This window comes from Bufo gargarizans, chromosome 6 (assembly GCF_014858855.1).
Source record: "Bufo gargarizans isolate SCDJY-AF-19 chromosome 6, ASM1485885v1, whole genome shotgun sequence".
Classification (NCBI taxonomy): domain Eukaryota; kingdom Metazoa; phylum Chordata; class Amphibia; order Anura; family Bufonidae; genus Bufo; species Bufo gargarizans.
The window spans coordinates 72,225,638-72,247,040 of NC_058085.1; the positions used below are offsets into that span (position 1 = coordinate 72,225,638).

At 43.4% G+C, this 21,403-nt stretch overlaps 1 protein-coding gene across 4 annotated transcripts in view; it reads right to left on the reverse strand.

Moving 5' to 3' along the window:
• Nucleotides 1-21,403, reverse strand: part of CDK5RAP1 (CDK5 regulatory subunit associated protein 1) — a 71,242-nt gene that overhangs the window by 40,771 nt on the left and 9,068 nt on the right. For all 4 annotated transcript variants that reach the window (XM_044297412.1, XM_044297413.1, XM_044297414.1 and 1 more), the window contains exons 4-7: nt 20,753-20,787; nt 13,643-13,743; nt 13,281-13,491; nt 12,725-12,845 (exon numbers count right to left, since the gene is read on the reverse strand). In XM_044297412.1, the coding sequence (XP_044153347.1) occupies nt 12,725-12,845; nt 13,281-13,491; nt 13,643-13,743; nt 20,753-20,787 (468 nt within the window). The remainder of the gene's footprint in view (nt 1-12,724; nt 12,846-13,280; nt 13,492-13,642; nt 13,744-20,752; nt 20,788-21,403) is intronic.

The following is a 21,403-nucleotide window of genomic DNA, read 5'->3' on the forward strand; positions in this document are numbered from 1 at the left end:
TCTATAAATTCGCTATGCCCCTCACGAAATACCTTGGGGTGTCTTCTTTCCAAAATGGGGGTCACATGTGGGGTATTTTATACTGCCCTGGCATTTTAGGGGCCCTAAAGCGTGAGAAGAAGTCTGGGATCCAAATGTCCTAAAAGGAATTTGGGCCCCTTTGTGCATCTAGGCTGCAAAAAAGTCTCACACGTGGTATCGCTGTACTCAGGAGAAGTTGGGCAATGTGTTTTGGGGTGTCTTTTTACATATACCCATGCTGGGTGAGAGAAATATCTCTCTATAATGCCACTTTGTATAAAAAAAAAAAAGGGAAAAGTTGACACTTAGAGAGATATTTCTCTCACACAGCATGGGTATATGTAAAAATACACCCCAAAACACATTGCCCTACTTCTTCTGAATACGGCGATACCACATATGTGACACTTTTTTGCAGCCTAGGTGGGCAAAGGGGTCCACATTCTAAAGAGCACCTTTAGGATTTCACAGGGCATTTTTAACACATTTTGATTTCAAACTACTTCTCACGCATTAGGGCCTCTAAAATGCCAGGGCAGTGACCTTATTTTGGAAAGAAGACACCCCAAGGTATTTCGTGATGGGCATAGTGAGTTCATGGAAGTTTTTATTTTTTGTCACAAGTTAGTGGAATATGAGACTTTGTAAGGAAAAAATAAAATAAAATAAAATAAAATAAAAAATCATTTTCCGCTAACTTGTGACAAAAAAATAAAAAGTTCTATGAACTTACTATGCCCATCAGTGAATACCTTAGGGTGTCTACTTTCCGAAATGGGGTCATTTGTCAGGAAACATGACAGGTGCTCAGAAAGTCAGAGCTGCTTCAAAATGCGGAAATTCACATTTTTGTACCATAGTTTGTAAACGCTATAACTTTTACCCAAACCCTTTTTTTTTCTTACCCAAACATTTTTTTTTTATCAAAGACATGTAGAACAATAAATTTAGAGAAAAATGTATATAGAAATGTAGTTTTAAAAAAAAAAATTACAACTAAAAGTGAAAAATTTCATTTAAAATTTTTTTTGGGGTAAATTTCAATTAATAACAAATAAAGTAAAAATGTCAGCAGCAATGATATATTTTTATTGGTACTATTTTGGGGTACATATGATTTTTAATTGCTCTATATTACGTTTATGTGAGGCAAGGCAACCAAAAAATGGCTGTTTTGGTACAGTTTTAATTTTTTTCAACATTCATTTGACAGTGTAGATCATGTGCTATTTTTATAGAGCATGTTGTTATGAACTCAATGATATCAAATATGTCTACTTTGTTTGTTTCAGTCTTACATAATAATGCATTTTTGAAAATAAAATTATATTTTTGTGTCTCCTTTTTTAATTGGTACGTTTTTATTGGTACCATTTTTGGGTACACATTTTTTGATTATTTATTATTACACTTTATGGGGCAAGTTGACCAAATACCTAATATGTATACTTTTCAAATTTATTTAAGTTTTACACAATAATAGCATTTTTGAAACAAAAAAATAATTATGTTTGTGTCTCCATAGTCTGAGAGAAAGATTTTTTATTTTTTGACCGATTGTCTTAGGTAGGGTCTCATTTTTTGCAGGATGGGGTGACCGTTTGATTGGTACTATTTTGGGGGGCATACGCCTTTTTTATCGCTTGGTGTTTAAATTTTTGTGATATAAGGTGACCAAAAAATTGCATTTTTATTGTGTTCAGCTGAGGGGTTAGGTTATGTGATATTTTTATAGAGCTGGTTGTTATGGACGCAGAGATACCTAATAAGTATACTTTTTTATTTATTTATTTCACTTTAACACAATAATAACATATTTGAAACAAAAAAATATATATTTTAATGTCTCCATGTTCTGAGAGCTATATTTATTTTTATTTTTGAGCGATTTGCTTATGTAGGGGGTCATTTTTTGCGGGATGAGATGACTGTTTTATTGGTACCATTTTGTGGGAAATATGCCTTTTTGATCGCTTGGTGTTGCACTTTTTCTGATGTAAGGTGACAAAAATAGCTTTTTTTGACACAGTTTTTTTTTTTAATGGTGTTTATCGGACGGAGTGGATCATGCGATATTTATAGAGCCAGTCGTTATGGACACGGTGATACCTAATATGTGTGTCTTTTCCTTTATTTTCTCTATTTTTTATTATAAAATCAGGGGAAAGGGGTGTATTTTTCATTTTTTTTTACTTGAAACTTTCCCTCAGGTGTATACTTTATTGACGTATTTCTGTCTCTATTTGGATGATATTTGTGTGTGTGTATATATATATATATATATACACACACACACAGTACAGACCAAAAGTTTGGACACACCTTCTCATTCAAAGAGTTTTCTTTAATAAAGACTATTATTTATTTAAGGCCTTTTTAGACTGCTTTTTAGTTTAGGTGCATGTATTTAGAGGGAGTAGAAAGGGATGCAAAAAGAGGAAGGTCAATCCTGTTTCTGATCTATCAAGCAAAATTGGCAAGTTGGGAAATGATGCAAGGGGGTCTGCTTCAGAAATTGCAGCCCTAGCGTATACTGTTGGCACTAACAGCAGGGAGAAAAGCCCAGCTAGTAGTCGGGGGGATGGTAATGCAGGTAGGCCTAGACAGTTAGTGGTTATCGGGGATTCTATAATCAGGAAGACGGATAGAATAATTTGTCACCAAGACCGCCTCAATCGAATAGTTTGCCGTCTCCCTGGTGCCAGGGTTCGGCATGTGGTGGAACGGGTGGATAAATTACTGGGAGGGGCTGGGAATGGCCCAGCTGTCTTGGTAATGTTGGTACCAATGACAAAATAAATGGTAGGTGGAAGGTCCTTAACCACTTCAGCCCCGCTAGCTGAAACCCCCTTCATGACCAGAGCACTTTTTACACTTCGGCACTACACTACTTTCACCGTTTATCGCTCGGTCATGCAACTTACCACCCAAATGAATTTTACCTCCTTTTCTTCTCACTAATAGAGCTTTCATTTGGTGGTATTTTATTGCTGCTGACCTTTTTACTTTTTTTGTTATTAATCGAAATGTAACTTTCAGCTGTAAAATTTTGCAAAAAAAACGACATCCATATATAAATTTTTCGCTAAATTTATAGTTCTACATGTCTGATAAAAAAAAAATGTTTGGGCAAAAAAAAATGGTTTGGGTAAAAGTTATAGCGTTTACAAACTATGGTACAAAAATGTGAATTTCCGCTTTTTGAAGCAGCTCTGACTTTCTGAGCACCTGTCATGTTTCCTGAGGTTCTACAATGCCCAGACAGTAGAAAAACCCCACAAATGACCCCATTTCGGAAAGTAGACACCCTAAGGTATTTGCTGATGGGCATAGTGAGTTCATAGAACTTTTTATTTTTTGTCACAAGTTAGCGGAAAATGATGATGATTTTTTATTTTTATTTTTTTCTTACAAAGTCTCATATTCCACTAACTTGCGACAAAAAATAAAAAATTCTAGGAACTCGCCATGCCCCTCACGGAATACCTTGGGGTGTCTTCTTTCCAAAATGGGGTCACTTGTGGGGTAGTTATACTGCCCTTGCAATTTAGGGGCCCAAATGTGTGAGAAGAACTTTGCAATCAAAATGTGTAAAAAATGACCGGTGAAATCCGAAAGGTGCACTTTGGAATATGTGCCCCTTTGCCCACCTAGGCTGCAAAAAAGTGTGACACATCTGGTATCGCCGTACTCAGGAGAAGTTGGGGAATGTGTTTTGGGGTGTCATTTTACATATACCCATGTTGGGTGAGAGAAATATCTTGGCAAAAGACAACTTTTCCCATTTTTTTTATACAAAGTTGGCATTTGACCAAGATATTTTTCTCACCCAGCATGGGTATATGTAAAATGACACCCCAAAACACATTGCCCAACTTCTCCTGAGTACGGCGATACCAGATGTGTCACACTTTTTTGCAGCCTAGATGCGCAAAGGTGCCCAAATTCCTTTTAGGAGGGCATTTTTAGACATTTGGATCCCAGACTTCTTCTCACGCTTTAGGGCCCCTAACATGCCAGGGCAGTATAAATACCCCACATGTGACCCCATTTTGGAAAGAAGACACCCCAAGGTATTCAATGAGGGGCCTGGCGAGTTCATAGAAATTATTTTTTTTTTTGCATAAGTTAGCGGAAATTGATTTTTTTAGTTTTTTTCTCACAAAGTCTCACTTTCCGCTAACTTAGGACAAAAATTTCAATCTTTCATGGACTCAATATGCCCCTCACGGAATACCTTGGGGTGTCTTCTTTCCGAAATGGGGTCACATGTGGGGTATTTATACTGCCCTGGCTTTTTAGGGGCCCTAAAGCGTGAGAAGAAGTCTGGAATATAAATGTCTAAAAATGTTTACGCATTTGGATTCCGTGAGGGGTATGGTGAGTTCATGTGAGATTTTATTTTTTGACACAAGTTAGTGGAATATGAGACTTAGTAAGAAAAAACAAAAACAAACAAAAAATTTCCGCTAACTTGGCCCAAAAAAATGTCTGAATGGAGCCTTACAGGGGGTGATCAATGACAGGGGGGTGATCAATGACAGGGGGGTGATCACCCATATAGACTCCCTGATCACCCCCCTGTCATTGATCACCCCCCTGGTAAGGCTCCATTCAGACGTCCGTATGATTTTTACGGATCCATGGATCGGATCCGCAAAACACATGCGGACGTCTGAATGGAGCCTTACAGGGGGGTGATCAATGACAGGGGGGTGATCAATGACAGGGGGGTGATCAGGGAGTGTATATGGGTGATCACCCCCCTGTCATTGATCACCCCCCTGTAAGGCTCCATTCAGACGTCCGTATGATTTTTACGGATCCATGGATACATGGATCGGATCCGCAAAACACATGCGGATGTCTGAATGGAGCCTTACAGGGGGGGGATCAATGACAGGGGGTGATCAGGGAGTGTATATGGTGATCACCCGCCTGTCATTGATCACCCCCCTGTAAGGCTCCATTCAGACGTCCGCATGTGTTTTGCGGATCCGATCCATGTATCCGCGGATCCGTAAAAATCATACGGACGTCTGAACGGAGCCTGACAGGGGGGTGATGAATGACAGGGGGGTGATCAATGACAGGGGGGTGATCAGGGAGTTTATATGGGGTGATCATGGGTTCATAAAGGGTTAATAAGTGACGGGGGGGGGGGGTGTAGTGTAGTGTAGTGTTTGGTGCGACTTTACTGACCTACCTGTGTCCTCTGGTGGTCGATCCTAACAAAAGGGACCACCAGAGGACCAGGTAGCAGGTATATTAGACGCTGTTATCAAAACAGCATCTAATATACCTGTTAGGGGTTAAAAAAAATCAGATCTCCAGCCTGCCAGCGAGCGATCGCCGCTGGCAGGCTGGAGATCCACTCGCTTACCTTCCGTTCCTGTGAGCGCGCGCGCCTGTGTGCGCACGTTCACAGGAAATCCCGGCCCTCGCGAGATGACGCATATATGCGTGACTGTGCGCAGGGCCGCCGCCTCCGGAACGCACATCTGCGTTAGGCGGTCCGGAGGCGGTTATAGGGTTTCTGTCACCAGAAATACCTAAATTAAACTGGCTGACATTAGCGATGTGCTAATGTCAGCTGAATCTAACTAGTCTATTCTTAGTATTATCCATCCCCCCATTACTCTATAAATGTAACTTTTATAATCAGCGTATAATTGACAGGGTCAGGCAGTGCTTGCATCCTCCTGCCGGCCCTGAGTGCCTGGTAAATCTCACGCCTGCACCATGCCATTTAGTATTCGGCGCAGGCATAGTGAAGGAAGGATGCTCACTGGCTGCCTTACTGCGTCTGCACTGAATACTGAAAGGCACAGCGCAGGCGCGAGATTTACCATCCACTCAGGGCCAGTAGGTGGATGCGAACGCTGCCTGGCCCTGTCAATCAAGACTTGGAGGGAGGTGACCGAGGTGGGAAAACTGAGCCACTAGGAGCAGAAGACACGCCATGCCCCCCCCCCCCTCCCCTTGAGGCTAATTTGAATATTATACAAGTGTGCTGGAAATAGTGATGGAAATCCAGCATCAGACCTTCACAAGACCTGTGTGAGAAATTTGCCCACTTCTTCTCAAAGTCTCCTCCATACAATCTGCCATTCAATTCACAGCACCGGAAACCAAATTAGAGCCATATGGATGCAAAAAAAGCCTACCACCACGGTCTGATTTCAAGGTAATTACTGAAGAAGATATCCTAGATATCCTATTAAACCTTCGCCAAACTATCTGTGAACTAGACCCTGGCTCAACTAAGCTCATGTTGAAATGCCCTGAGCTATTTAGACCAGCATTCCACAAAATAATCAACTGTTCCTTACAAGAAGGCAGGTTTCCCACCTGTCTGAAAGAAGCAATCGTCAGACCGCTACTCAAGAAACCATCCTTAGACCCAGATGCTCTAAACAGCTACAGACCTGTCTCCAACCTCCCTTTCTGGGGAAAGTTATTGAAAATGCTATCTCCAACTTGAAGCCAGGCTCTGAAGGAACAGCATCAATGACCCTCTTTAATCTGGCTTCAGAAAACACCACAGCTGTGAAACAGCCCTCACCCAGATCTGTGATGATCTGCTCATGGCAAGAGACAGAGGTCAATGTTCCATCCCAATATTGCTCGAGCTCTCAGCGGCTTTTGACACAGTTGATCTGTAATCTTGCTCAACAGGCTACAGGAGTACTGTGGCATAGATGGCTTAGTTCTCCAGTGGTTCAACTCAAAGGGTATCCTTGGTGCCCTTCCTCTCCAACCTTACACCACTAAAATACGGTGTACCCCAGGGCACGATACTATCCCCTTTACTGTTCACCACATACATGCTGCCACTTGGAAAAATCGTACAAAAACATGGCCTGACCTATCACTGCTATGCGGATGACACCCAGCTATATTTATCTTTCAAACCTGGCGTCACAGATCCTACCCCACAAATAAATACGTGCTCAGCTGAGCTCCAGGAGTGGAAGAATGATAACTGGCTAAAACGAAATGCTGAAAAAACTTAGGTTCTTGTTATCGGAGGTCAGTGCTTGACAGCAAAGCAGCTCCAGTCTCAGCCAGCACCACTAAAGATAGGGAGCTCCGACCTGAACAAATCAGATTTTGTGCGCAGCTTGGGCGTCTTGATTAATGGGGAATTAAGCGTCAGGAATCAAATCTCAGCTGTTGTGAAACTTTCCTTCTTTCACCTAAAGAACATTACAAAAATTAAACACCTCATACCTCCAGCAGATCTCCCAAACCTTATTCATGCCTTTATCACATCACGGTTGGACTACTGCAATGCAATGTTCTCTACACAGGCCTTCCAAACAAAGACCTGCATCGCCTGCAATTAGTACAGAATGCCGCTGCAAGGCTGTTAGTTAACAAGCCAACCCCGCCATAGCCACATAACACCAACCCTTCGCTCACTACACTGGCTATCGATAAAATTGAGAATTCTGTTTAAGATTGGCTTATTGACATGCAAATCCTTGCACAATCAAGGCCCTGGATACCTGAAGCACTTGTTGCAACTGCATCACCCCCCCCCCCCCCTTAATCTTAGATCAAAAGGATCGAATAACTTGATCATCCCCAGAGTCCACCTCAAAACCTTTGGAGACAGAGCCTTCTGCCATGCCGCCCCTACACTTTGGGACTCCCTGCCACCATCCCTGGAAGCATTTAACTCCAAACTGAAAAGCCACCTGTTTAGTCTGGCATTTATGAACACCTGACTATTTCCTCTGTAACACAGTTCAGCCTGCAACCCTGTATTGAGACATATCTATGCGCTTTCAGTCCTATGGGAGAAAAGCGCTTTACAAATGTTATTGTTATTATTGTGTTGCTGGGACATGGCTGGACTCTTCTCATGATTGGGCTGTAAATCTTCAAGGTTTTACACTCTTTAGAAACGATAGGGCTAAACACAAAGGTGGTGGTGTATGTCTGTATGCCAGGAGTGATATGAAATTAAGTATGAAACAAGACTCCATTATTAGGGAAACAGATAGGGCAATCTGTCAAAGACCGTGATCGCCGAACAGTGTGCTGTCTTCCTGGCGCTAGAGTTCGACACATCGCGGATCGGGTTGACAAATTACTGGGAGGGGCTGGAGAAGATCCAGCGGTCATGGTCCATATCGGAACCAATGACGAAGTTAGAGGTAGGTCAAGAGTCCTTAAAAATTATTTCAGGGATTTAGGTCAAAAGCTTAAAGAGGACCTTTCACTAGTATACAAACTAAAAACTAACTCTGTGGGCAGAGCGGTGCCCAGGGGTCCCCCTGCACTTACTAGTATGCCTGGGCGCCGCTCCGTTCGCCCGGTATAGGCTCCGGTGTCTCAGCTCCGTCTGTTGTACTGGACTGATTTTTTGTAGGAGGCGTATCCCTTGCTGCAGCTCTGGCCAATCGCAGCGCACAACTCCTAGCCAGGCTATGAGCTGTGCGCTGCGATTGGCCAGCACTGCAGCAAGGGACACGCCTCCTACAAAAAAATCAGTCCAGTACAACAGACGGAGCTGAGACACCGGAGCCTATACCGGGCGAACGGAGCGGCGCCCAGGCATACTAGTAAGTGCAGGGGGACCCCTGGGCGCCGCTCTGCCCACAGATAGAGTTAGTTTTTAGTTTGTATACTAGTGAAAGGTCCTCTTTAAAGGGACACTGACAGGCCCAATAACCATAATTAGCTGTACATATCCATGCACAGGTCTTCTAATGTGCATTAAAAACATATAAGTATCCCCCCTGTCCACATTATGAATACAGTTAACTCACGTTTTATAACCTGAACTAATCGCTGTTCTTTCTGCCAAAGGGGCGGGGTTTCAGCTTCTCTTGCGCCCAGCCAGCATCAGCCCAACCGCCGTTTTTGAAGCGCCGCCCAGCTCATCAATATTCACTTAGCTAGGCAGCTTCTGCAGTCCCCGACCTTCCGAGATCAGGCGCATGCCCAATAGAAAGCTATGGGTGACGGGCGCATGCGCAGAAGCTGAAAGCGAGTCCGATGCCCACAGCTTCCTGTCTGAAGCTCACACTCCGGGAAGATAAAAGTGAGGGACATGAACATGTGGAGTCATTGTGGGTAGAGATACATGGAGCTAAAACCAATAATAAATTACTAATAGGAGTTTACTATAAACCACCTAATATACCAGAGTTCACAGAAAATCTACTACTAAACGAGATAGACAAGGTGGCAAATCATAATGAGGTGGTTATTATGGGGGACTTCAACTACCCAGATATAGACTGGGAAACTGAAACTTGTATATCTCATAAAGGAAACAGGTTCTTAGCAATAACCAAAGACATTACCTCTCCCAAATGGTTCAGGACCCGACTAGAGGGACGGCCATACTGGATTTAGTATTAACCAATAGGCCTGACAGAACAACAGATGTACAGGTTGGGGGACACCTGAGAAATAGTGACCATAAAGTAATAACCTTCCAATTATCATTCAAAAGAGCGTTTCTACAGAGAGGAACAAAAATACCAAACTTCAAAAAAGCTAAATTTAGCCAACTAAGAGAGGCCATAGGCCTAACTAACTGGGACAAAGTCCTCAAAAATAAAAATACAGTCACAAAATGGGATATCTTTAAAAGCATCCTAAAATCTCATTGTAAGAGGTACATACCGTATGGGAATAAAAGGTTAAGGAACAAAAAGAAACCAATGTGGATAAATAGAACTGTAAAGAAAGCAATAAATGACAAAAAGAAAGCATATAAATCACTAAAACAGGAGGGTGGCATAGAAGCACTGAAAAACTATAAGGAAAAAATAGAACATGTAAAAAACAAATAAAAGCGGACAAACTAGAGAGCGTGAGATTAATTGCCAAAGAGAGTAAAACTTTGAACTAATGGGCGCCTGTGGCTGACGCCCTGTTATGGGGCGCCTGTGGCTGACGCCCTGTTATGGGGCGCCTGTGGCTGACGCCCTGTTATGGGGCGCCTGTGGCTGACGCCCTGTTATGGGGCGCCTGTGGCTGACGCCCTGTTATGGGGCACCTGTGGCTGGCGCCCTGTTATGGGGCGCCTGTGGCTGACGCTGTTATGGGGGTGTGTGGCTGACATAAAAGTGTCCTGTCTGACCCAGGAAGAAGTACAACAGCGACTTAAAAAGATTAAAATAGACAAATCGCAAGGACCGGATGGGATACACCGCCGTATCCTAAGTGAATTAAGTAATTTCGTGGCCAGACCCTTATTTCTGATATTTGCGGACTCTATACTGACAGGGAATGTCCCACAGGATTGGCGCATAGCAAATCTGGTGCCAATATTCAAAAAGGGTCCAAACACAAAGCCTGGAAACTATAGGCCGGTAAGTTTAACATATGTTGTGGGTAAACTTGGGCAGATAAGTGGCAGATGAGGTTTAACACTGACAAATGTAAGGTTATGCACATGGGAAGGAATAAAGCAAGTCACCCGTACATACTAAATGGTAAAACACTCGGTAACACTGACATGGAAAAGGATCTAGGAATTTTAATAAACAGCAAACTAAGCTGCAAAAACCAGTGTCAGGCAGCTGCTGCCAAGGCCAATAAGATAATAGGTTGCATCAAAAGTGGCATAGATGCCCGTGATAAGAAACACTTTACAAATCGCTAGTCAGACCACACATGGAGTACTGTGTACAGTTCTGGGCTCCTGTGAACAAGGCAGACATAGCAGAGCTAGAAAGGGTCCCGAGGAGGGCAACTAAAGTAATAACTGGAATGGGGCAACTACAGTACCCTGAAAGATTATCAAAATTAGGGTTATTCAATTTACAAAAAAAGACGACTGAGAGGAGATCTAATTACTATGTATAAATATATCAGGGGTCAGTACAGAGATCTCTCCCATCATCTATTTATCCCCAGGACTGTGACTGTGATGAGGGGACATCCTCTGCGTCTGGAGGAAAGAAGGTTTGTACACAAACATAGAAGAGGATTCTTTACGGTAAAAGCAGTGAGACTATGGCACTCTCTGCCTGAGGAGGTGGTGATGGTGAGTACAATAAAGGAATTCAAGAGGGGCCTGGATGTATTTCTGGAGTGTAATAATATTACAGGCTATAGGTACTAGAGAGGGGTCGTTGATCCAGGGAGTTAGTCTGATTGCCTGATTGGAGTCGGGAAGGAATTTTTTATTCCCCTAAAGTGGGGAATATTGGCTTCGACCTCACAGTTTTTTTTTGCCTTCCTCTGGATCAACTTGCAGAATGACAGGCCGAACTGGATGGACAAATGTCTTTTTTACTATGTTACAATTGTGGATGAAGGTTGTGAGGATGTTGAGACCTTGTTGGTGGAATTTCAGAGAGGAAAAAACATAATAAAAAAATTATTCCTGGTTTGATCTATAGTCCCCCTAATATCACTGAGGAGATAGAAGATCAACTGTATGTGCAAATAGAGCGGGCGACACAGGCTGGCACAGTAGTGATAATGGGAGATTTTATCTATCCAAACATAGATTTGGAACATGGTTCTGTCTCTGCTGCAAAACCGAGAAAATTCCTCAGCTTTTTTCAGGATAATTTTATGGGACAGTTTATAGAAGATCCTACTAGAGTCGATGCTCTTCTGGATCTAGTAATTTCTAACAATGCAGAGCTTGTGAGAAATGTCACTGTCCATGAAAACCTTGGTTATAGTGACCACAATATAATTATATTCCAACTAAACTGTAAAAAACTAACTCAGGTCAGTAGGACAAAAACACTTAATTTCAAAAAGGTGAATTTCCCAGGGTCGAGCACTGCACTTCAGGACATAGACTGGGAGCAACTATTGTCACATAATGGCAGTAATGCTAAATGGGAGTGCTTTAAATCTACTTTGGGTAAGTATATTGTTAAATACATTCCTAGAGGTAACAGGTACAAGCAAATAAAATTAAACCCCACATGGCTTAAAAATTGTGTAAAAAGTGCTATAAATGACAAAAAGAGGGCCTTTAAGAAATACAAATCTGAGGGGTCAGCTGTAGCCTTTAAAAAGTACCGTATAAAGAACTAAATAAATTATGCAAGGGGGTAATAAAGTCAGCAAAAATACACAATGAAATACAGGTGACCAAAGAAAGTAAGAACAACCCCAAAACATTCTTCAAATACATAAACGTAAAAAAAAAAACAAGGTCAAAACATGTAGGACCCCTTAATGACAGTAACGGGGTGTTGGTCACTGGGGATCAAGAGAAGGCAGAGCTCCTAAATGGGGTTTTTAGCTCTGTATATACAAAAGAAGAGAGGGCATCTCATGAGGGTGGTGACACTGGTGTAAATACCTCAAATAGCATATTTTCCTGGCTGACTGTAGATATGGTCCTTAATATGCTAAAAAAATAAATAAAAATTAAACAAGGCCCCAGGTCCAGATGGATTACACCCTGTAGTTCTAAAGGAGCTCAGTTCAGTTACTGCTTTGCCTCTGTTCATAATACTTACAGATTCTTTCATGACAGGCATTGTACCAAGTGAGTAGGGCACTAGGTCTTCACCATGAAATTATAGACCAGTAAGCTTAACATCCATGGGAAAAATGTTTGAGGGCCTTCTACGGGACTACATACAGGATTATGTAACTGTTATTGGTTATTTTTCAAAGGTTTTGTAAGACCTAAGGAGTGGCAGTATTACAATTGCAGTATACATATCTGGGCTAGTCGCTCTGTCACACTGAATTTGCATACCTGGCTGGAGAGCATTCGGACTTCCTCTAAAATGGAGTGGACGGGACGACTTCTCTCTCTCCCACGCGTGAACGGAACAATGCAGTATGTGCACATGTTATTACAACCACGCATGATGGATCTAGAAAGAGGAACACACCATTCTGTTGATAAACCATGCATGTGTAAGTCAGGAAAACCATTTAAATAAAGACTGAACACCTTGAAAAGATCAATGGGGTTCTTCTGTTTCTGCGGAAGCAGTAATCTGCAAAATAACCATGAAGCCCCAGTTATAGGTCTTCAACACAGTGAAAGCCAGATATTCAATTTTAGAGATCACCAGATCCACCATGTTAAGTGGCCCCTATGTCAAGATCTAGGTCCGTTACAAGCCTTAAGGATGTGACAGGGGAAAACCTAAGACAGTTATCCATCCACAGACAGCTGTTTCGGGGTGTTGCCCCTCATCAGTGTGGAGTAGGATTCTGGCTAACCGGGAGCAATGCCTTGTTCTGGTGAAGGGGGGGGAGAGACTAGCCAAACATTTCATATTATTCCTGAGGTGCAAACTTACACAAAGGACGAAACGCTGTTGGAAGAGGTCTGAACTGGCATGACATCAGCATAGGTCTCATCTAGAGACAGAAGCACGTTAGCTGCTTGCTGACCAGTCCCTGCTACAGACAGGAGTCTTGGTAAATCCCGATATGCATCCGGCCCAGCCAATATATCCACCAGCTTCTCCCTCTGTAGGATCTCCTCTTTCAACCTCTCGGCCATACAACCTTCATGAAATCAACAAATACTGAAATTGAAAATAGGTTTTTTGCTGCGCTTGACTTTTAATATATTATACTATAAAATGCAATTTTGAAAGGTAGATACTCATATTTATTGTGATGTTCACCAATTAAGTAAAGGTACTGTGTGACATACCCAATATACCAATCCTCATGGGACCTTGGGAATTGCACCGCTTCCTTTTCATGAAACCAAGTTGTTTTAGACGGTTCCAAATAGTCTGTTCTGCCTTCTCTCTGCAAATGAATTTTATTAGTCCACCCATGTATTTTAATATTACCCCTTACAACTTACTTGTACTCTTCAATTAACTAAATTCTTCCCTTATTATTTTGGACTGCTTCCCAAAAGCATGGGGTGCCCCGAGGGCCACACTGTAAGACTATCCCACTTCTAAGGGCCATGAAAGAACTTAGTCAACTTTCACACTCACGTTTTGCCTTTCTATTTGCGAGATCCGTTCAGGGCTCTCACAAGTGGTCCAAAACGGACCAGTTTGCATTCTAATGCATTCTGAATGGAAAAGGATCCGCTCAGAATGCATCAGTTCAGTCTCCATTCCGCTTTGGAGGCGGACACCAAAACACTGCTTGCAGCGTTTTGGTGTCTGTCTGACGAAACTGGCTATGTTAAAAATAATACAAACTAATCCATTCTGAACGGATGCAGACAGTTGCATTATCTGAACGGATCCGTTCATGACCGATCCGCACAAAACGCAAGTGTGAAAGTAGCCTTATAGGGATACTGCATCTAAGACACTGATGGTACATAGACAGAATCTATCAAGCGTCTGACGGGTGGGGCTTCCACTTTCTTCCATCTATAGAAAGGACACGGAAACAGATGATCATTTCATAAACTACAATAAAGAAACTGATATGAATACAGTTTCCTACTCTCTGGTGTGCCTAGCAGGAGATCAGGGGCCCCCATATTCCTGACAGGTTACTTAAAGGGCATATGTCAGCAGATGTGTCCCTACGACACTGGCTGACCTGTTGCATGTGCGCTTGGCAGCTGAAGGCATCTGTGTTGGTCCCATGTTCATATGTGCCCACATTGCTGAGAAAATTTATGTTTTAATACACATTACTCACAAAAAGTTGGGGATATTTGGCTTTCGGGTGAAATTTATGGAAAACTTAAAGTTAGCGTTACATTGATATTATATCTATAGGGCATTTAAGTAGAAGCAACAATGGTGATTTCCTCATATTAAACAATTTATTGAAACAAACACCGGTGGGTATACCCCCACAAAAATGGAAATGTCTTAATAACTTGTCATGTGGCCTTGAACATCAATTACAGCTTTACAACAACGTCTCATGTTGTTCACAAGTCGGCTTATTGTCTGCTGAGGCTTTGCATCCCACTGTTCTTGAATGGCGGTCCTCAGTTCATTGAGGGTCTAGAGTACAGAGCTACGAGCCTCTAAACGGCGCCTCAGCTGATCCCATAGGTTTTCAATGGGATTCAGATCTGGAGAAAGTGCAGGCCACTCCATTTGAGCTACCCCAGTCTCCAGCAGCCGTTCCCTAATGATGTGACCTCGATGAGTTGGAGCATTGTCGTCCATGAAGGTGAAATTAGGCCTGTGTTGTTCATGCAGAGGCACAATGACTGGATAAATGATGTTATTCAAGTAGTATGGGCTTTTCACCGTACCAGTCACAAAGTGTAGAGCAGTTCTGTATTGAGTAGACACACCTGCCCACACTGTAACACCACCATCAAAGGCTCGTCTGATAACAGTGGCTGATGCATAGCACTCTCCTTGATGTCTCTAACATCATTGGCAGCCATTATTTCTGCTCGGCATGAATCGACTTTCATCAGTGAACAGCACTAAGGCCCACTGGCCCCTCGTCCAGAGAAGATGCTCCCTGGCCCATGCAAGACAATGGAGCCTGTGCCTGATGGTGTGGTCAGGTACCCTTGCAGGTCATCTAGCACGTAGACCACACTGAAGCAAATGGTTTCGAATGGTCTGACTGGACACATGGGTGACTGTCATGTCCCTTAAACAATGCCTGGAGTTGTGCGGCATTCATCATCCGGTTCCACAGGACATTGTTCACAATTAAGTGGTAATCAGTGTGGTATGTTGCCAAAAGAAGGTTAACTTCTATGCCTTATTTTGACTTGTCCAGTCTCTATGTATCTTTGTTGCAACCTGCTGATGACTCTCTAAGCTCAGTGGCCACTTCCGTCTAGGGTTGGACGATATCAAAAATATTAATATCAGATAATATTAAGAAATTTATCACGATAACGATATATATCGCGATAAATGCCCATTTAGAAGAAAAAACCACTTGGGGCCACAAAGGAGACATTATACTGTATGGGGGCAGCCACAAGGAGACATTACACTGTATGGGGGCAGCCACAAGGAGATGTTACACTGTATGGGGGCAGCCACAAGGAGATGTTACACTGTATGGGGGCAGCCACAAGGAGATGTTACACTGTATGGGGGCAGCCACAAGGAGATGTTACACTGTATGGGGGCAGCCACAAGGAGATGTTACACTGTATGGGGCAGCCACAAGGAGATGTTACACTGTATGGGGCAGCCACAAGGAGACGTTATACTGTATGGGGGCAGCCAGGAGGCCACAAGGAGACGTTATACTGTATGGGGGCAGTCTGGCAGCCACAAGGAGATATTTTTTTTATACTTTTATATGTCATTTTTCACCATTTCGGGTATCTGTAACTAGTCAATTGACTTCAAGTAACAACAAAACATTACAGGGTTAATTCTGTACCAGAACGAGTGGTTTATAGTAGGGGTGTCCCGATACATTTTTTTTTTTTAGACCGAGTACCGATACTCTTATTTAAGTACTTACCGATACCAATTATAACAATTGAATGAATAACACATTTATTTTGTGACCACTGACCAACCAAAAGTCCAACAAACAGCCCCCAGCCCCTGATCAGCCCTCCCCAGCCTCTGATCAGCCCTCCCCAGCCTCTGATCAGCCCTCCCCAGCCTCTGATCAGCCCTCCCCAGCCTCTGATCAGCCCTCCCCAGCCTCTGATCAGCCCTCCCCAGCCTCTGATCAGCCCTCCCCAGCCGCCTCCCAGCCTCTCCCTCTTATCAGCCCCCTCTGGTAACTCAACCCACCCTAGTATTAATCATTGGTGGCAGTGGCCACAGGGTCCCCCCCATCATTGGTGGCAGTGGGCAGTGCGCCCCCCCAGTATTAATCATTGGTGGCAGTGGCCACAGGGTCCCCCTCCCATCATTGGTGGCAGTGGGCAGTGCGCCCCCCTCTCCTTCCCTCCCCAGTATTAATCATTGGAGGCCACAGGGTCGTCCCCCCATCATTGGTGGCAGTGGGCAGTTCCAATCGGAGTCCCAGCAGTGTAATGCCGGGGCTCCGATCGGTTACCATGGTAGCCAGGACGCTACTGAAGTCCTGGCTGCCATAGTATGTTAGTGAGCAGCATTATACTCATAGCATTATACTTATAGCATTAGCAATGTGCCGCACAGACCTATGAGAAGAAGGAGCGCCCGGCGGCCACGGCGCACGTGAGTATAATGCTGCTCACTAAAATACCATGGCAGCCAGGACTTCAGTAGCGTCCTGGCTACCATGGTAACCGATCGGAGTCCCAGCATTACACTGCTGGGACTCTGATCGGAACTGCCCACTGCCACCAATGATGGGGGGGGGGGGCGACCCTGTGGCCTCCAATGATTAATACTGGGGAGGGAGGGGGGGGTGCACTGCCCACTGCCACCAATGCAGAGACTGAAGAACATTCCCGGCACCCGACTTCTGAGAGGATGCTGTGATCCGCCCAATTAACCCCTCAGGTGCCACACCTGAGGGGTTAATTGCGCAGATTACAGCGTCCTCTCAGAGGGCGGGTGCCGGGAATGCGAGTCACAGAATTCCTTCCCCCACGCCGGCCGAACTGCTAAGAGCGCCGCTGCAATCGGCCATCAGGTATCGGGGACATTTGCACGAGTATAAGTACTCTGCAAATGTCGCAGCGATATCGCTGTTTTTTTTATACCGCGGTATATCGTGATACCGGTATATCGCCCAACCCTACTTCCGTCTGAGAACATCCTACTTGAAGCCTCACAATGGCGAGGTACTGTTGATCAATTGATAGGTGTCATCTTGGTCTCATGATGTCAAAATGTGAACAGCATGATGAGGAGGACAGTTTAAATACCAATTCTAATTGAACCAGCTCTTAAGCTCCTTGTTAGAGAACAGCAAGTTGTGCAGAAAGTTCTGAAACATTGAACAGATGGACATGTGCATTCAATAGTTCAGAGAAGGTCACATTAGGTTCTAGGGATCGACCGATTATCGGTTTTACCAATATTATCGGCCGATATTCAGGATTTTGAAAGTTATCGGTATCGGCATCGATTTTGCCGGTATTCCGATAACGAATTGGGAACACGGATTGCGCTGCGTTCAGCGCGATCCGTGTTCCCTTAGCAGCACAGGGGACAAGGAAGCAGTGTCTCCCTCCCCCCTGTGCCGCTGCCACCAATGAAGATGAGGGAGGACAAGAGGAGGGGCGGGGCTGTGGCCACTGCGCCACAAATGAAGATAACCCTCATTAATTCATATACAGGAGGCGGGAGCTGGCTGCAGAATCATATAGCCGGCTCCCGACCTCTATGAAAAGTTGCTGCGATCACCTGAGGGGTTAACTACCGCAGATCGCAGCTACTTGTCATAGAGGTCGGGAGCCGGCTATGTGATTCTGCAGCCAGCTCACGCCTCCTATATATGAATTAATAAGAGAGTTATCTTCATTGATCACGCAGTGCGCCACCCCCACCCAAGCCCCCCAGTATTAATCATTGGTGGCAGTGGCCACAGGGTCTCCTCTCCCCTCCTTCTCAGTGGCAGTTCCCATCGGAGCCCCAGCAGTATAAGCCTGGGGCTCCGATCGGTTACTATGGCAGCCAGGTTGCTATTGAGCCCTGGCTGCCATAGTCAGCTCCCTGCTGCTGTGTGCACAAAGCACAGAGCAGCAGGGACAGTGTGAGGTCCTATTCACCCTGATAGAGCGCTATCAGGGTGAATAGGACAAGGGTTCTAGTCCCTAAGGAAGATAAAAGTTAGTAAAAAAAATATATATATTAAGTATAAATAAAAAAGAAAGATAAATAAAACTACACGTTAACAATAAACATTAATTTTCAGCAGATTTGTGTATGAATTTTTTTTTTCAAAAATGAATATTCACAGAATATTGGTATAAATTATCGGCTATCGACCTGAAAGTTCACAGATTATCGGTATCAGCTCTAAAAAAAAAACTATATTGGTCAATCCCTAATAGGTTCACCTATAAAGGTTAGAGTGCATTTTAGGTTCATCCTTAAATTTCACCCACAAGCCAAATATCCCACATTTTTTGTGAGTAGAGCAAATAAGTTTCTAGGAGCAACAGGGCGTTGCCATTAAACCTAGAGGCTCAGCTCTCTGCAACTGCTGCGCCCTCTGCACTTTGATTGACAGAGCCAGACATCGAAAACATCACACCTGGCCCTTTCAATCAAAGTGGAGAGGGTGCAGCAGTTGCAGAGAGAGCTAAGCCTCTAGGAGTAACAGCAACGCCCCTGTTGCCCCTATAGGCTCCTTTGCATACATCAAAACATTATTTTTCTAAGCAATGTGGGCACATATGAACATGGGACCAACACAGATGGTACAAATCTGCTGACAGATGCCCTTTGATATGGAACTCATACAGACCACAGTGCCCTACCCTCCCTACCAAATCAGTGCCAGATAAACATTGCTACCTTAGCATGTCTGTGTCCTGATATATGGGGGTCACAGAATATAGCACTGAGTGTTGCATGCATCTGTGTCTTAAAATGTTATCTACCTTTGAAGATGATCTTGCAATGACAACCCCATCAGAAAATGAAGTACTGTAGGTGTGGTGATATGTTAGCACTGGGGGAAGCTTCGGTCAGCTATATAATTTCTCATGCAGCAACAATGGCATGTAATACATGCACAGGCTCGGAGTGCAGTGGAGGAGCTGCTGATACTCTGGCTCATAAAGGGGGTACCCCTCAATAACTTCCAGATACCCTATCAGGACAATCCCTTTAAGTTTTAAATACTTTTCTAGGACCAAACAATAATTTAAAATATTTGAGAATCTGACATCTGTCCGGTCACACAAACAGCCACTATTAATTCTCACTGTAGAAGTGACCTGTCAATATCTGCCATTTATAGGCAATATGACTCTTTTATATAACCATATATAGTAAATTTCTGTTATTTCGGGAAAATGATGGTCTGGAATTCCTTATGACCAGGTAACTACCAAAAATTAATAAAAAATGTTAAAGTATAATGACCCCCCCTCCCAATGCTAGGGAAGCTCGACCCCGTCACAGTTGGTGTTGGATGTTTTGTTTAGAGCGACGGTGAGATGCAGCGGCGGCCGTGCGGGAAGCAGGGTAAGTCTTACCTATAAGAGGGGCCCGGACATTAGCGGGGTCATTATAGGGGTTGGATAACCCCCTTTAAAATTTTGCAATAATGAAATGGCCACATGTCAATAGCGATCCTGCAGCATGTACCAACAGGAAAATTTGTGAATCGACAATCAAGCATGCTCAGAAATTTGTGTGTTGTTAGGAAATGGCATTGTTTAAATCAAGTTTTACGTTAAACACTTATTTATTTATTTTTTTACATTTTCCATGGCCCTATCTATATTTTAAAAAATCATGCAGTTTTCACACTAGTCAATGTGTTAAAACTTAAGTCATACACAGAATAGACTGGAGGGGACCTCGTTTGCTTTTAGTGGAGAGTTTTGTAGGCAGTGCAGAGGTCAGAAGGGAGAAGATAAGCTGTGCTATCACCTACTGTGAATGGTGCATCCTATATGATCTATACAGAGAAGAAATCTGTCCTTGTAATTGAGATGGCTACTGAAATGTTACCTGTACAGAACAGGAAGTCTCAACATGTTATTAGATCTAGTGGCCAGTGTGAAAACTGCAGTTTTGGCTAATTATTTTTTTATATTTATCAAATATGATTTAAACAATAGGTCATTTTCTGATGACGGATTCCCTTTAATCGTCACTCTTCATCCTTTCTTCTGTTCTTGAATTTCACGATCTGATCTCTCCCTCCCCCTGATTGACAGGGGTAATGTCTGGTGATCTACCATGTCTGTGTAAATACACACACACATACAAATAAACAATACCTGATAGAACAAGTGACCAAAAGTATGACATCTGCCTAAAAGAAAGAAAAATGTGATTAGCAAACATGTAAAACTGGCAATAAAAACAGAAATTTAAACGGTAATGTACATATTTAGGGAACCAATCAACACCATCAAGCTGTCCTTACGGCCTGTTCACATAGCACATACACCAGGAAAAGGTATATGTTACCAAACAGACTATAAGTAGGTATACACTGGGATATTTTTTCTCTGGTTCGTAATAGTAAATTAGACAATGCTATTCCATAAAAAGGTATACGATAAAGAATTTTTTTTATTAACGTTAGCTCATGGGCAACATATTCCACTGTGTACCAATAAAGTGGGATAGATTGCAGCCTTCTGTATACTTGTACGTTGGAAACTTTTCCCAGCATATACTTAAAACAGCCAGAAAATGTGATGTCAACAGGTCCTAAGTGTGTATGACTCCAAGGAATTTTTAGCAACCCCCACCCTCGGGCAGACCTGTTAAGGGAAACATACACACCTGCTTCCTGATGCTGGTTCCTGGCTCCTTCCCTCTCCTGTCTCTGCTCGAGTCCCTGGATATAAACGTCTGGTTTGACGCTGCTGCAGCCAATTGCTGGCTACGGAGGTGACCTGCTACTTGTGCATCACATGACC